Consider the following 17,412-nt stretch of genomic DNA (forward strand, 5'->3'; position numbering starts at 1 on the left):
GAAAAGACAGGAAGAGGGGAAACAGGGAGGCAGATGTTGGAGGCAGCAGCAGGAGAGCAGAGATTGCAGTCCAGAGAGGGAAGATGGAGAAGAGGATGAAAAGGATAAAGTGGCATTTACTTTGTTGGGGCCCACCTTCAGATCTAGATACTCCAGGTCCTTCTTCAGTTGTATGTAAGTATCATCAGCCTTTAAATGAGCATTGGAGAGATAAATCATTTGAAATGAAGCTGCAAAGGATAATGGGTGACCAGATGACTCCTAAGGCCTTTTTTCTTTTTTCTTTTTTTTTGCTGTTCAGGCTTTGCTAACAGAACTTTAATTAACTTGATCTCAATTAGTGTATTTCTACCAGTAGGCGGCGCCAGGGAGAGGCTTGGTTCTGTTGTAACCCGTCAGATCGCAGTAGTACCCTTTGCACCCATAAGAAATGTACGTCAAATTTTCAATAAATAAATAATATAATTTATAATAAAAAAAAACCTGTATTAAATACATCAATACAACAAACCGATTACTTTCAGACAAAAAAAAAAAAAAAAAACATGAAGCCAACCCAGGTGACCTGATTCGGCCAATAGGCGCAGCTGCAGTTGACCCCTGACCTCACTTACACTTCCTGTTTGTCAGCGTGCAACTTTTTGGTAATTTAGCATTAGCATAAAGGCGGTGGCATGATGGGCCGTTTTGTACTGGATAGATGTCCCCGTGTTGAGACTCACATCAACACCTGGAAACAGTATTGACAGTGAACCCAAAAGGGCTCGTGCAGCTGATGAGGTCTCGTGACGTTGTAGTTCACGAGGACCAAGACAAAAAAAAAAAAAAAAAAAAAAAAAAGCAAGGTGGATAAAACATTTCCGCGACGCCCGACACGGACAGTTTTTCAAAATGTATCGCGAATCATCAAGAGAAGTTTGAAGAAAAATTGGGAGGATAAATATGCCTGGCAAGAAAACGCGTTTGACGGGCAGCTTCACTATGAAGACATCTAACAGTAAGTGCGTGTTTCCCGCTCTGCTGCCTGTTATAAAAAATATAAAGCACTTCGTGGCTCATTCCTTGAACACCAGGTCTCGTTTGTAACGGGAGTATTGCTGCTCCGCGGCTCCGCTTTAAAAAAACAACAACCGTGTATGCGTTGGTGTGTTTACGCTTGTGCGTAACGGAGAATGACGTCGTAAGTGTCGCGGGTGATGCTGTAGAAATGTACCGACGGCGACCAGCACAGACCTCCGCAGCACAAGCAGGATAAATTCTCCGGCGCCGCCACTACTTCTAAGTCTGTATTTGATCTGCAGTTAGAAAAAGCCAAACCCGCATTTAGTAGTCGTGTACTTTTTTTTTTTTTTTTTTTCAACTGGCTTATTGTCTCGTATTTGACCTCGTACACAACTGAGCTCCACGTGTCTTGAGCGTGACATGTGGTCAAACCGAGGGTTTGATTCCCTTCTTAAGCATGGGGAATGGCTGGATGTTAGAAACCGGGTGGAGTTATCATTACTGAGCACCCATTGCGGGCTTCACTGTGGTCTGCTCGTCTTGGAGCAGCTTTCCTCACAGCCGGTTGCCAAATGGCTGCTTCACAATGATAACACCAGGAACACAAGGTTTTATCAAAGCGCACACAAATGGGTTGCGGTGATCACATATTTGTTTGAGGATTTGTGCGAGGTTAAACACTTGGAAGGTATAATATGCGGGCACAGTCGACGAGCAACATGCTGTAAATATGGCACATTACTTTTTTTTTTTTTCTTTTTTTTTTTTTTACAAATAGACTCACAAAAGGCTGTGATAGCACGGTCAAGTTTTAAAGCAATGAGTGACACTAGCTCTAGACTAACGTATGGTACAGTAGGATACAGCCCATGCCAAAACGGTTGAATAATCAAGACAACCAAGCAATGCCAACAGACTGCACAGTCTGTCAGAATGACAGGGAAGTAATGTATGGGATCAGCTGGGGGGAGGGGGGGGAGGCGGACCACAATGCACTGGCAGGGGATGCAGTGTGCTGCTTTAGGGGTAGTATGAGGGTCCCTGACCTGCATGCTGGGGCCTAGGAGGCCGTTGTGCTGGTGGTGCTGCAGGTGAGCGAACGCATTGCTGGGGCTATGCACACCAGCCATCTTGGCCTGGTGCCTCCGAAGCTGAATGAGGAGCAGAGTCAGCTCCTCTGGCTGTAGCCAAGCCCAGGTTTAGGGGCCGGGGGCCAGTGAAAGCACAGAAGGATGAGAGAAAATATTTTGATAATCATCTGGGCAGTACAGTGGCTGAGCTGCAGCAGCTGAGAGAGAGCCAAGTGGTATGCCTGCATCTATTAATATCTTAATAATAACTTCAAATGTAAAAGCTAGAGCTGCCTTGTGGAGATTGTTCTGAGAGGATGATTTATTGTGCTATAAAGGGTTGTCTGATCTCGTAACACTTACCAAGCAGATATTGTACGGTGTAAAGATTAAACCAGCTTAGCAAGAGTTCGCAAAATCAGTCAGCTCTAGATTCTACATGTTGATGCTGTCATGGATGAGACTCAGTTATTCCTGTTCTGACCTGGATTGGCTTTCCTACACAACTAGAACACTATGGTAATATCATATAAAAGCCAGATACTGTAATAGAGGCTCGTACCGTTTTGCCATGCAAGCTGGGAGCGCTGACGGTGTGTGTGATGTAGCCCATTGATGGCACGGACCTTCTCTCTATTTGGGAAGTCTGTGGAGAAACGCAATTCATCGACTTGTTATTACAGACCTTACAGAATCAAATCAAACAGAATGTCTAACTCGCTTACTAATCTGCAAGAGTGTGAGGAAAGTGAGAGATAGATCTCTCTATCACACTGAATCAAAGTTAAACCATTGCCTCCAAGTCTGCAAACAAATTTGACTACACAGCAGATTTATTTTTTCATCTATTCCTTTCTCCCTTTCATCACTCCTACTCTTATTGGAAACAAGGTGTGCCCCGAGTTGGAGATGCTACGGGGCTTGGAAATTCTGACGTTTTTGCTTAACACACAGAATTAGCGAAAACCAGGCCCACTACAGAACCTTAGAAGGACACAAACAACAAGAGATTTAATTAACTGCACATAAATTATACTAAACCTGCTTTCTTAAAATAACATTTGTTTGCTACCAGCAAGAGAAGCACTGTAAGCCATTCCCTTTGAGATTCCCATGCCACAATTTTTTTGCTGTATAATAGGTTTTTTATTTAAATGCAAGATCAGAAGAAAGAGACCGCTGCTGATGTTTGAGATACAGTAGAGATGTTTATAGGGTGCTGAGGAGCCCTGGGCAAATTTGGATTAGCTGCTAATAAAACATACTTCTTAATGATATTCCACAGAGGCATACGGATCGCGATTACTTAAGCGCACTCCAGCCAGAGAGCACCATCAGCCTCAAAGATGCTGGGTGCACCAAAACTAAGTTCAGTGCCGACTAAATTTAGTTCCCATAAACATCTCTCTCTCGGAGATTATTGCATCGTCACTGTGGCCTTTGTTCAAAACGTATGTCCCTCTAAAGGCTTCTCCATAATTGTGCGTCATCCTATTTTATGGTTGTAATTAGTGCCTTGACACTCGGGTGAGTGATGGCGGAAACAGAGCATCGACAACACTTTTGTTTACTTGTGTACGGCCAACGGGTTGGTTATGAGGCTTGTGTGTGTTGGCAAATGCGGCGCTGGTTTCGGAGGGAGATCTTTTCACATGTGGAGGGTGTGGTGGGGAGACAGCGCAGGGTGTGGACGACAGGACGTCCCCTCGCGCTGTCTCCTGTGGCGGTGGCGGTGATGTCTGAGCGCTGCGATGGTTTGGGTAACCGGGGGAACAGCGAGTTTTCGCTCACACACGCTCCCGCCACCTGTGGACTGAGCCATGGGTGTGGACTGTGTGAATCTGCAAAGGATTCACATGAGCATCAAAGTGTGCGCGCTGAAAAGTTGGAGCCTTCTCATGCTCGCCATGCTCATCTTCCCATGGAGTCGTCGTGAGCTCACAGCATCCTTCACGCCGACATCAATAGACACCTCTCATCCTCTATCCGAAGCTACCGTGAGAATGAGACCTTTGTCATTTAGCTCGCTACATGTGATTCATCAGATTTTACTGCAGTCCAATGCCAATGACAGGCTGCTGCTGTTTACTGTGCGCCAGTATTACAGTGTTAAAGAGTATCAACACATAAATTCATAAAGGGTGGGACTTTCTTCTAAACATTCGACACTATGGACAGGTCTGCCCTCTCGATCTCCACCCAGGCCCCCTATGGGTGGGATACCATGCTGGGAACACATGGTGGTGACCCCTTTTCTTCTCTTTGATGGCACTGTTCCCAAGATCCGAAACACCCCGAGGAGATGAATGACAGGAGCTACAACTGCAACTAACTATTATTTTATTATCAGTTAATCTGCCACTTATTTTGCTGATTAATCACTGAATCATTTTGCCAATGGAATCATCATCAGAATTTCATTAGAAAGGCCTGTAACAATTTCGTAGAAACAAAAGCTTATACAAACTTATAAATATTTAGTTTATATACCAAAAAAAAACAAAAAACAAGCAACTTCTGGAACAACATAAACAATTGATTGACTGATTATCAAAACGATTGCTCATTGATTTTGAGAAATAGAGACATGTCTGTGAGTTTGTACTACTAAACTAAATAGATTACGTCTGGTGTTGGTGTTCATCAGAATAAATGGCAAGTGATAAATACTGTAAATGCCCAATTAATCAATGTCCATTTATTCAATAGGATGAATTCCTTGCTGGTTTTAATCTTTTCATGGTATTTGTTGATCCTAATAAAAATATGAAATAAGCCCAACATTACCATTATCTTTCTTTCAAGTAAATCAGCAAATAAAGATTTGCATTTCTTTTGTTTTACAAGTAATGCTAATTCACCGCTCCACATGCATAAACTAGTCCTACTCTCGGCTGTATGTTTGCTAACCTCGGCTACGGTATGTAATAAATAGGCCTTAACATCTGAAGCTGGCATAAAATATTAAAGGAGTAAATATAGAATTATTAATTAATATTATTCATTGAATGCAACATTTCTCTGTGTATTTGTGACACAGCATAAGAGCATTTGGAATCAGAGTATTTAGAGCTACATTTAATATTCTTAATATCGAAGTCGGATTGAGGAGAAAAATAAATATTGTTTTATATTTTGTATTACAAATAAATTGTTGTCTCTATTGTGCGGAGAAGATATTAGACAGCATTATGCCTCGAGTATCATAAATGTCAGAGATGCCTGTCCACCCTCGAGTCGGTGTCCTACCTGAGAAAGATGGGCACAGATATGACCGGGGGAGCTGGATCGTGTGCTGTCCCCAGGGGCCACTTCATCCAGGGGCCTGACTGTGCGTCTGTCTGAAGGGGTGTGTGGCCTGCGGGGGGACAGGGGTTTGAAGGAGGAGGGGACTGACGGTGGGACTTCACACGGTGATGGCGGGACAGAGATGGACCGCGGCATCTCCACGGTAACTCTGAACGACGAAGAGTCTGTGAAGTTGGGGCCGGTGTAGATGGGAGCGGTGGGGCTGCCGTGTCGAAACTGCTGCCGCTGCTGCCACTCGTACAGCTGCCACACCATTCCCTCCTTGGTGGCCATTCGCTCATCGGTGGACATGCGGAAGTGGCTGAGGCGGTCGTGGGCATACTTGTAATCGCTGGGCAGGTTGCACGTGGCCGGAGGAGAGCTGCTGCCAGACGGGAGACGGGGAGACTTTGGCAATGACTGATAGGCGACATCCGCTGTGCTGGCTTTGGGCTTTAAAGGAGGAGTCGGCCGAGGGAGGTTGTACTCGGCAGAGGGAGCACTGAGACAGAAAAACACAGAAATCTTTTACTTTTATGGAAAGAGTTTCATATCACCTGTCCTCGATGAGTAATCTTCTCCACATAACACACACACACTGAACTGAAATAAAACCGTTGATCAATTCCAATGTACAATTCCTCATTTTAACCAGCAGAGGGAGGCATTCACTCAAGGTTTTTTTCTCATGCTGCTGTTATGTAGAGGTGATGGCTGATTGAAACTGACCTCTTCGGTGGGTCCCCTTTTTGAACTTTGACCCAGTGCTCCACCTGAGCCAGTGTATTCTTCCTCTGCACGTGTTTCTCAGGGTCTGCCCTCGAAACAAAACCCCTCTGATAGACCAGGTTTCCATTTTGTTCTGGTGGTAGAGCCACTTGGATTACAGTCTGCTGTCCGTTCTTGTGGGCGGCCCCATTGACAGCGTCTGGAGACAGTCTCTCTACTCTTTCCATTGGGAATGGCTGGCTGGGCTTCACCTGGATCTCTAATCCATACCTCAGCTCGTCTCCATGAGCCAGTCTGATACCATTATCCTGAGGTTCCTCTCTGTCTGTCCTGTGATGGCTTTCTGACTGAGATGAGTTCTGGTTGATGTGGATGTGGTTGGTCTGTGGGACCGCCTGCTGTGTAGCCTTCTCTGGCTTCTCCACCTCTCTGTGAAAAAGTGAAATAGCATGATTAAATATATTAACAATGGTTAAACTGGCCTGTAAAACTTTTAATAAATTGCCTTTTACCGCCTATCTTAAATTACAGAGTATGCACCGAAGTGTCAAAGTACTTAATCTTCCAACTATTACACACAGCTCCACTCGCATAGTTATTTCACCATCATTTAACTCCCATCTACATCATATATTATGATAAAGAGCAGCGCTCTTCTTGAAACAAGGGATTCATGAGCACAAAGTGGATAAAGAACACAATAGACACTCCAATTAACCTTAAGAGAACCTAAAGATAATTTCCCAATTCATTTGCAGAGACAATTGTACATATGTTCATACTCATTACTGAGTTTCTCTCAGAACAAATACAGACCATAGAGAGGTTTTTTTTTATTAAATTTCCATCCTCACCTTTTTGTGTTTTCCAGTAGAGGAAAGAAAGACAGTCTAGTTCATGCTGGAGAATCACAGCAGAGCAAATCCCCATTCATCCTTATTAAATAGCTTTGTGTTCAAATGATAAGATTTACAATTAATTTGTTCATTTTCAAATCTCTCTATCCATTATCCCATTTAACGGAATAAGCCATTATTTTTTAAATGTCACATTTTTTTTACGTTATTTCTAGTTTCACAAACTGCATACGCTTTGGTTTCTAATTTCGGAGTAAATAATTCCTTGAAGTTAAAATACGAAGTAAAAAAAAGGTGTATTTTAGCTGATTGAGGTACATGTTATGAAAGATGGCAGTTAAGTGATCACCTCACACTTAACCATCTACCACTCAATGGAATATTTACTATTAACATTTTATTAGTGCAAAGCATTTCAGATAATTATTGTTTCATTTTAGGGGACCACACTAAGATTGTTAGGTGGGAAGTTGAGTGCTTTAAATTTTTTTTTTTTTTTTTTTTTTTTTTATTTTTTTTTTTTTAAATTCTGGAGTACTGACTTACATTGGTCTCTAGGTGGCATTATTGCATTGACCATTTAACCCATGCAGCACATCCAGCTAATCTAAAATGTCTAAATGCATTTAGATGTAGATGCAGTATTCATCAAGTACCAGACTAGACGGCAGACCTCTGCCACTGATTGTGAATATTTACAAAATATATGCACACAAATCTTCCTTGTGATTACTGCTGTAATTTTAACTGGCAATTGGATGCAATACATCACATTTACAGTGCAGCAGATGAAGATGCAGTACACATACAAACGTGTGAAAACTGCAGATATTTATGTGCCCCAGAGCAGACAGACAGGACTGGACCTGCTGTGGAGGACTGCTCATGTTGTTAAAATACAGCCCATTAGGCAGGAAAAATAAGCAAATTTAATGGTATGAAACATGCAGTATATATATTTACTTAATCAGTTGCCCATTCAACATTGGGGCCCATCACAGCATAGATTAACGCAAGACATTAATGCACTGGCAAACAGATAATTAATTCTAGTTTATGTTGATTTGAATTGTGACCCAGGTTCACTTTGCTGTGTGATATAATCCCAAGACATATCCAGTTCACAGACTGCTGTGCCTTATGGAAGGTGTTGGTGCTTGTCGAAACCCAACCAATCAGAGAAGTGAATCCTACTTTATAGAGCAAGACCAACCTCTTTACAGTGTGACTCTGCTGCATCAGCGCAGCCTGGTTCATGGCCCGGATCCAGCCATTCATGTCCTCCTGTGTGTCCGCACTGAAGAAATATGTCCGCATCCCGCAGTGTTCTGCCTGTGAGCCAATCACAGAGTTCTTATTGTAAATGTAGGAGCGCATTCCTGTATGGCTCGCCTATCAAAGAGGGACAGATGGAGAGGCAGAGAGAGAGGGCAGATATGAGAGTGTGTTACTAAAGACAGGAAAAAGCTACCAGAGAGGCTGATAAGTGAAAAACTTTGCTTTCTTGTTCACTGACAGCTGCCAAATCAGTGAAGCTTACAGCAACATTTTTCTGAAAAAAAGAAAAAGGAGGGAGCAAAGTGCTGCAGCAGAAACAATGTGAACATTTAGTTGTTTCCAGTCAGAAAAAAAAAGCATCACAGGTTATATTATATCAGTGCTTTTCAAAAAAGCAGTTGCAATCACTTTAGCACACTGAAAACAGACAGCAACTGCAGCAAACACCCATGGGCTGCTTTCACCACTCTCGTCAGGACACACACACACACACACACACACACACACAGATTATTTTACCTTGTTTAACTTCTTTGTAAAGCTGTAAATCTGCTCTAACAGCTTGATTGTTAACTATATCCACTAAATCCTCTGAACCCCACCCAGTTCTGATGCAGACAACCAACTATACCACAGTAAAGATGCATTCAGCAGCTTTTTGCAGTTTCACAGCTGTTAACTATTTTATTTCATACTGGTTCCACTCAAATATAATTTTACTTGTCCTTCCCATCATTTTTATTCTCCCTCGTACAGATTACCTTCTCATTTTAAAACTGCAAAATATGTTGTCCTGATCTTAATGACGGACACTTAAAAGGTTCAAAACTTTAGTTACTAATGTTTACCCAGACTGTCTATTCCCAGAGTCACTGTTTTTTGTGTAAGATGGCATTTCACATTAAATATATCTTCCACTGTGTATGCATGGAGCGTAATTGTCACAGAGTCCTGCACAAAACATTAAATAAACAAAAGCAAAATCTGATGAAAAATCTCCTTTTGTAATTATGAAGCTATAATCCTAATTTATCATTTGTATGCAAAAACAGAGCTTCACCTATAATAATATAGACAGAATTTAATTGGTGCAAAGCTTTCCCTTTTTATTAGTCAGTTCATAAACTTAATTGTTTTTTAAGTTCTTCACTAACTTAAGTATCTGGGATTCAAAATGTAGAAAAGGATGCCATTAGCTTTATGCTGCCAGGATAGGATGCCATGCTTTATCACTTCTGAACTGTCGAGTGATTGCAGTCATTCAATTAAAAATACACTTTAAACCAATCCCAATAAGGTCTGCATCAAAACAGATGTAGAGGATCACGTTAAAAGTTAATGTATTTTGTATCTCGTATTGTGCAACAATATGAAATTAATGCAGCAGGGGTCAAAATGCTGATGTCAACGTACATCCAATGAAATGCAATGAAATCAGAGAGGAGTGTGGAAAAAGATATCAGAGACTCGGCTGTCTTCCCTCTCATGATGACGAAAATGCAATAAGTGATGAGCAGCTTGTCAGGACAAATACCAGAGACACTGAACATTTGCTGTATATACTGAGAGTGATCAACACTGTACAATTATCGATTGGCTAACTTAATAAATATCTGGGTATTCCCCACTTTTTCTTTGTCACATTCAGTGGTCCACAGTATTGGATTTGATTTGAGGTTAAAGTACTTGCCTTTTGTACACTTATATTGGACAAACAGTGTAGTTCTTGTAGCCTTGTCGTGGATATGCAATTTTTCCCCAAATCATTTATTAAAACTATTAGCATTCATATGTGCTCTGGCATTGTCCATAAATGACTTGCTGTAGTCATGCCTGTTCATGGTAAAGACTTCAATGCACATTTAGAAATGTGCATTTGGCAGCTAGTAGCAAGACGTGGAACAAACTGAGGGAAGAATGATGCTCCGCTCATGAAGCTAAAGTGAAATCAAATACCTATTCATGCAAGACAGGAAGCCTGTGTGATTCAGGAAGACCACCCCCAGAGAACAGTACTCACTCCGCCAACGCAAACACACCGGGTCACAATGGGAGGCAATTGACCAACAGGGAATGAGAGAAACACAGTGAAATGAGCAAAAATAAGAGAACAGAAAACAACAGCTGATCAGTGCTGACTCGAATAGAAAGAACAGAAATGGCTCCAGCTGTGGTCTGTTGGCGATCATCACAGAAGCAAGAATGAGTAACAGTGGCAGCATCATATTTGTTTTGATAGTTTTCAATGAAAACATCATTGTAGAATCACAACACAAATCATCTAAGTTACTGTACTAAATTGCACAACCTGTTTTCTTAAATCTTCTCCATTCAACCACTGAGACTAATTTTACTCTCACCATCTCTAGTCCATTATTTTATCTCAGTTTCTCAGGACAGGACAAACTGTAGTCTGTAATTCACTGTGCATGTCAGTAGCTCCAACAGTCTGGAACATCCCATTGATGAACAACACCATCTCCTGAGCTGTTGTCATGCTTGCTTAGCAGTAACTGAAAATTTCCAAAGCTCCTCAGAGACACGTAGTGAAATCGTGTGCTCTTTAATGCATGACGGCTCAGGGTAAGCTGAGGGGGTTTGGTGGCTCCCTTAAATACAAGGTGGTACAGCAGACCCCAGCCTCATTTCACCTAACCTCACATATAAGCGGAGGGAGGAGACTGTGAATAGGCTGAATATATAATTAATATTCCAAGCAGCTCAATTATCACATGAATGCCATTGTATGTAAAATGATCTTTTAAAATGCAGAAGATGTGTAACACACAGGCACACGCATTCATATTCACACTCAGGCACATTCACATAGAAAATTGAAAAGCACAAATCCCAAATACAAAGGAGCTGAAAGGATTGCAAAACAATGCCCTGAAGCTGCAATGGTGCATCAAACATTCAGGCAGTATTGTTCTTTGTAGCAAGCCCTGTTTCCACAAAAGAGGAGTTAGATAATGTTAACATACAAGGGACATAAATCCCTCTGCTGTCCTCTGGCAGAATTCACAAAAGTAAAAGAAAAAAAAAAGATTTTGCTGCATTGCAAAGAAAAGTGCTGGCACATTTTGGCTATTTTAGGTATAATGATGCTCAAATTAGAGTAAAAGAACAAAGCTCTTGTACTGTGCACACAGCATTGGAGACTGCAGTGCTGCAGCCTCCGTGGCACACTGGTGAACCACCTGAACACGGTTACACTGTTAGCTCAGATGTCATTCTTTCAGAATAGCTGAATAAAATCCAACCCTGTGTAAGTCCACATGCTAATTTGATAAGATCTGCTTAAGATAGTGTGACCAGAATACATAGGCTACATGAATAGCTGCACTGTAGTCATCCACTGTAATGAGTTTGTATTTTAAGTAGCAGAGCTAAACAATTCCTGTTTGGTACCACGAGTTAAAACAGTATTTTTGTCTGTACTTTACTGTGACAAAATATTTTTTTCTCCACAAAACCACTTTTTCCTGATTTATGAAAATAGTCCAAATTATCCAGTCCAGAAGTTATACAAGGAGCAATTAAAACTATATATAATTATAAAAGTAAAAATTTCAATCAGGCAATATCTGGTCCATAAGTAAACAAAACTTCCTGATTACATTTTGAACTGATTGACTGTTTTAGATGCTCTGTGTGACCGAATCATACAATACCTTCTAAACAACCAGGAAAAAAACATTAGGAGACTTGAAACCAGAAGTACACATCAGCCTTCCTGTCCTACAGAAACCAGTATGTAAGGCGTGTTAAAGAATAGTTATGTAACAATATAATAACCAAACAATGGATGAGATGAGAACAAGTTTTGCCAGCTACACATACACATGACAAACTTCTTTTATAGAGCTGACTCGGTACCACTTCACTGTTACCTTGAACGCATATTTGCGGTTTATGTGGTCATCAGGCTCAACTGGTGCGATCACATAACTGGGCAGAGGGATGCTACCGAGCACTGTTTCCTCTCGGCTGTCTGTGAAGCGAGGACACACACACACACACACACACACACACACACACACACACACACACACAATATTGTTACAGGCATTCAAAACAATATCTAATTCTGCCAAGATCTTTTACGATGTTTACGAATGGATGCAGATTTATGAGCAACAGGAAAACAGGAAAAATTAGCAAGGCATATTTCACGGGTGACTCTTGTCACTTCGAGGCCATGTGGCGGCGTGTGGCATGAGGTGGCATGTGGCTTATCTATTATTCAGTATGATTAATGGAAGAGGGGAGGTAGATGCTATGGCAACACAAGCATAGATTACATCCCATAATAGAAAAAGCTCAAGTTAATAAGGACGGAGAAGTTGGAGGAGGAGAAAGCCATGGAGAGTAGGAGATACATCTAACTACAGGCGGTCATCAATCACAATGACAGCAGGAGGAGATCACTAAAAGATTTCACAAGTCCATTTTCATTTTGGCCAGTTAAACCCTGACCCAGTGCTCTTTTCATCGACTCACCTTTGTAGTAAAACAAGCAGTAGTCTGACAAAACAAACCACTTCCGCTTCCACAGTCGCATTCCAGAGCTGTCCTGGAGGTGAAGGAGGAAACACAACATAGTGTATTTAGAAATCCTCCTCGCAGGAACACATTTGAATTCACGATTTAATTAAAAAGTGTAGTTTGGGAATAACATGCTCATTAGCTCTGACCGGGTGGTGGTGGTGGTGGGGGGGGGGGGGGGGGGGGGGGGGGAGAGAGAGATTAGAGTTAGGGCGGGAGCACTCTATGCATATTATTAGAATAATAATTTCATTTCATTGTTCTTTGTCTTGCAGCATTTGACACGGAGCTGCTGCCTCTACATTCATTTATACTGTCATTTTGTGTCTTATGCTTCGAAAGATTATGTTATTAAAATTGTTTTATGAAGGCAATCTGAGTCTTCAGTTTGTAAATGTTCATAAACAGTTCACAGGACATGAGACTCGACATGAAATTACAGATTAGTGCTACAAACATCTAACAACACACCATACAGAACCACTACGACGGAAGGCTCACAGCACTGTTGGTAATCCCTCCTGCTCACGAGATTGTTTTCACACCACACACTTACACCGGTTACACAGTGGAGGATGGCGATCTATGATTATGTGACTACCGTAACTGAGATTTGAACACGTGCTGACTCTGTGTGCCTTGAGGTGACAGGAGCAGAGGAACCTACGTTAGCTCACCTGTTTATAGAGCCATCCTCTCACCACCACTGGGATGTTCAGGTTTCTTTTAATAGAGTGATCCCGCTTGCCGAAAGTGTGTACTTTCCCCGCACCTCTGGAGCCCTGCAGCAAGCGAAGAACGACGCCAACTGTTAGTTGTGTGGTGGCTTTGCTGAAGAACTGTTAACCAGTTTACTCTGCTTACTTGAGAAAACATACAGTATTTAATAGACAACAATATTGTGTGCATAATGGCACTGCTCTCCACAATGCAAAGACTACAACTGCATGATTTTGGTATTTGGAAAGAAAAGAGAAACTGTCTTTAAAAATAGTAAAAAGGGCCTTTTTTTTCGGGAACTTCCTTCTCTTAACACCCATAACGAGAACAGGAAATACCAACTGGCTTTTCCTGTGAACGCGTGCATCCACTTTTATCAGGCATATTTTTAGATGAGGTCAGTCTCTTTCTCAGGTACTTTTTCAACAGAAAACTGGATGTTTGACACAACCACAATTTTTTTAAATAGACAAATAAAAAAACACGACCGGTGCCAAAAGATAACAAATAAGATGAATAAATTATAAAACACAAAATACAGACTAATTAAAAAATAGTAAGTGCTTCACAGTGGAATAAGTGCATCTAACTTAGAGTTGCATTGCATTTTATTCCAGTGTTCAGACACGTAATGCTGGAAATCAGTCCAGTGGTTTGTTAAGTTGAAAAGTGTTAAAGCTGTCGGTGTCAAACTGTTTTTAAGTGTCGATCACGTTTAGCATTAGCGATAATAATTCCTGTCCTGTGTTTATGCAGCGTATCCCATATTCACAGACAAAACAGCTTTGCAGCAAAAATGTCCATTATCACCGTGGAAACAACAGAAAGTCTGTCCAGCCTCACAGGATGTATAGTGTAGTAAATCATGCTTGAAAAATGAATAAAATATTGCAAATTAATTGGAGATTAGTGAGATAATGTATTCAAGAGCTGATTAAACCAGTTTATCAAAATGAGCCATAACAGTTGTCAAGTGAGCTCTTAAAGCAATTCACTAAAAATACATATTTGATCAGTTATGATAAATGTCAGAAAAGACAACCTAAAAAAATAAATTTTATTCTATTTTATTATGGATGATATTTTTCACACATCTTAAAATTTTTCGACTTCCGCAGTGAAAGTAATGGCACACACAAGTAAAACATTGATGCTCACCTTTGACCCCGAGGTGACCTCCACTGCTGCTACGGTCACAGCCTTGGAGGACTGTGTGACCATGCTGGGAGATCTGTGATTGGCCGCTGACTTGGACATACGGGATTCAATCCTACAGTCGAGCAGACGGCGTAGAAGAAGATCGGTAACATAGACGGTGTGAGAAGCGATGACCAGTGATGTTCCCTCTCAATCCCACTGACAAACTACAGAGTGCAGTCCTGTGCTGAGCTTTCAGATATAAAGGATATGACTATTTCCTGACACCAACACGAGACCTGTCCCAGCCAATGGCTTTGCAGTGCATGTGTTAACAGTGACAACGACACTACAGTAAGACTCGGTCTGACCTGCAGCCCCGGGAACTTGTTATCACGATAACAAAACATCCCAAAGAGAACAGGAGCCTCGTATTAAAACCATATGCATAAATGACGCGTACACACTGTTTTTGTAATCCACATCCCCACATCACATTTCATCATTACATCATCATATTGGTATGGATCCAGATAAATCAACATTACAGCACAGGCCCTTCAGTTTCATTGACAAGTTGGTGTCAAATAATAATAGTTTATTTTGCAGATAAAGTTAATAGAAATATTTTAACAGGGACTTTTGGACTTCAGTCAACCATAGTAATATATGGAGATAATTTCGGTTGTGGAACAACACCGAGAGTTTGACTGCAATCGGAAACTCAACACAGAAATATAATAACAGAGAATCATGTGTTGTCACAGTGTTATGGACATGATAGATAAAAAAAATAAAAAAAATGTCATGCATTTCCATAGAGGGCTGTTACGTGTTCAAATGTAGAGTCAAACGGTATGTGCCCTTTTTGTGGAAAGGAAAGTTTGATTTTGAGAGTTCCTTATTTATGAATACATGTATATTTACAGCATGTCATATGATAATACAGTACAATTATTTTACAGTAATTCATTTCAATTATATGAATATATGTCATCTCAAGGCACACAGTAAAGACGTTAGAAAACTTTAGAGAGAAGTGGGGCCAGTTGTGGTTGTTTTTCTTCATGACATAGGGAACTAATTAATCTATTAATTAATTAATTAATTAAGAAGAGTTCCCTTCTGATGGGAGTAATGCATTACAACCAGGCACCAGTAAAAACGGGAAACAAGTCAGGACCAAAGTTGCATAAACTCATTGATTTAAAAAAAAATATATATACATATATTTTCATGAATTTCAATATTTAAACATCATGACCCGTCCCTAGTATGTACCCCCAGCTCTTCAGTGCTTTATCTCCTGATGCGACATCACTGTATTCTCAATTCAGGAAACAATGATAGCATTTTGACTGATCATTTTTAAACAACTACCTGATGAGAGAAAATGACAAATGATATCAAAGTACAACTTACTGCTTAGAGTCCAAAAAAATTACCCATTTTTGTGATGCCTCGTGTATATGTATGTGCTGCAACTACAAGTTGCACGGAAATTGACAAGCCTGTAAGATACTAAACGTTGCTGCACCAGCCGCAACATTAGGCCACTTAGAGCCACCAACAGCTTGTACTGATATACTGCTTATTATCATCACCTCTTTACATGATGTTACATCATGCCTTTTCAAAGACTTGCATCAGAGCTTCTCAAAAAAAACAAAAACTTAATCTGAGGAGGGTTTAAATCTGAAGTATAGAACAATGTGCAATGAGGCAGCCTAATGGTTACATTCACTAACCTTAACATTCACATTACCTTGATGTCATCGTCGGCCGAAACACATCTCAAGTACACAGGGCATAAACACATTTGTGGTAGGCAATGCAATTTGCATAGAATACAAATATGACAGTAGACACAAGCAAATAGGCTAAATAATGATAGTAATCTTTAAAGGTCCCATATTTATGCTTTCCTGGGGTTTTAGTTGCAGTCTTGATAAGATGTTTTTTTGGTTTTAAGTACCAAAAAGTTCACATCTTTTCACATAAGCTTGTCTTTGGAGCTCTACCAGGAACAGGCTGTTTTTGTGACTGTCTTTAAGGTCCATTGATATCAATGACCCTCTCTTCTGATTAGCTCTCTTTTCTGAGTGATGCATGCCCAGGCCAACCACATGTTTTTTTTTCGGTGTTGTAGCTTGCTAGCTCCCGGACATTGTGACATCACAAACTTATGGAATCAAAATATCTCAGTTGCTGAATACCAGCTGTGTTGACTTCACGCAGAACTGCTTTATGGTCAAAAAAGAAACGGGGATCTTGGGACCTTTTAAAGTATTTTTTTCTCCAGTTCTCACCATGTTTTCTTTCCCACAATTTCCAGGACTGTTTTTTTCCATGTGGTTATATTTTTTGAATTGTCCAATGTGCTCAAAGGAAGATGCATCAAGCATAATGGAAAAACTACACAAGGTCCCAGAAATCTCGAGTTTAAATCCAGTCAAACTCAATAATAGCATGCTGTTCCAATAGATTTTTTTTTTTTATCCAGAAATCCTCCTGTTCTCCTGTTACATCATATTCTGAAGGCACAAGGTTAAAATTTGGAAACTGTAGATTACAATGAAGTCACAGTCATGCCCCTGGGACCAACTCTGACACTGATCATTTGGTTACATATCACATCTTTCCGCTGTAAGATGTTGTGTGCCAGCAGCAGAGGTCAATTCAAGTTCACATCACTTCCAGTCAGTCAACATTTTACGTTGTCTGACAGCTTTGTATATTGAGTTGTAGCAGCATGACTTACATTAATGACCAAACCTACTGTC

General features: G+C 40.8%; 1 protein-coding gene across 6 annotated transcripts in view; it reads right to left on the reverse strand.

Annotated features, from left to right (window-relative positions):
- The window catches only part of plekha7b (pleckstrin homology domain containing, family A member 7b), a 70,552-nt gene that overhangs the window by 18,543 nt on the left and 34,597 nt on the right, over positions 1-17,412 (reverse strand). For 2 of the 6 annotated variants that reach the window (XM_069174170.1, XM_069174168.1), the window contains exons 5-14: positions 14,651-14,762; positions 13,450-13,554; positions 12,728-12,800; positions 12,118-12,218; positions 8,160-8,338; positions 6,090-6,518; positions 5,322-5,862; positions 2,635-2,718; positions 2,049-2,183; positions 136-189 (exon numbers count right to left, since the gene is read on the reverse strand). In XM_069174170.1, coding sequence (XP_069030271.1) covers positions 136-189; positions 2,049-2,183; positions 2,635-2,718; positions 5,322-5,862; positions 6,090-6,518; positions 8,160-8,338; positions 12,118-12,218; positions 12,728-12,800; positions 13,450-13,554; positions 14,651-14,762 — 1,813 coding nt within the window. Of the gene's footprint in view, positions 1-120; positions 190-2,048; positions 2,184-2,634; positions 2,719-5,321; positions 5,863-6,089; positions 6,519-8,159; positions 8,339-12,117; positions 12,219-12,727; positions 12,801-13,449; positions 13,555-14,650; positions 14,763-17,412 lie in introns of all 6 variants that reach the window. The other 4 variants (XM_069174169.1, XM_069174174.1, XM_069174173.1 and 1 more) reach the window with 4 other exon arrangements.

This window comes from Embiotoca jacksoni, unplaced genomic scaffold (genome assembly GCF_022577435.1).
Source record: "Embiotoca jacksoni isolate LCO1_2020_lvr unplaced genomic scaffold, fEmbJac1.0.p SCAF_6, whole genome shotgun sequence".
Classification (NCBI taxonomy): domain Eukaryota; kingdom Metazoa; phylum Chordata; class Actinopteri; family Embiotocidae; genus Embiotoca; species Embiotoca jacksoni.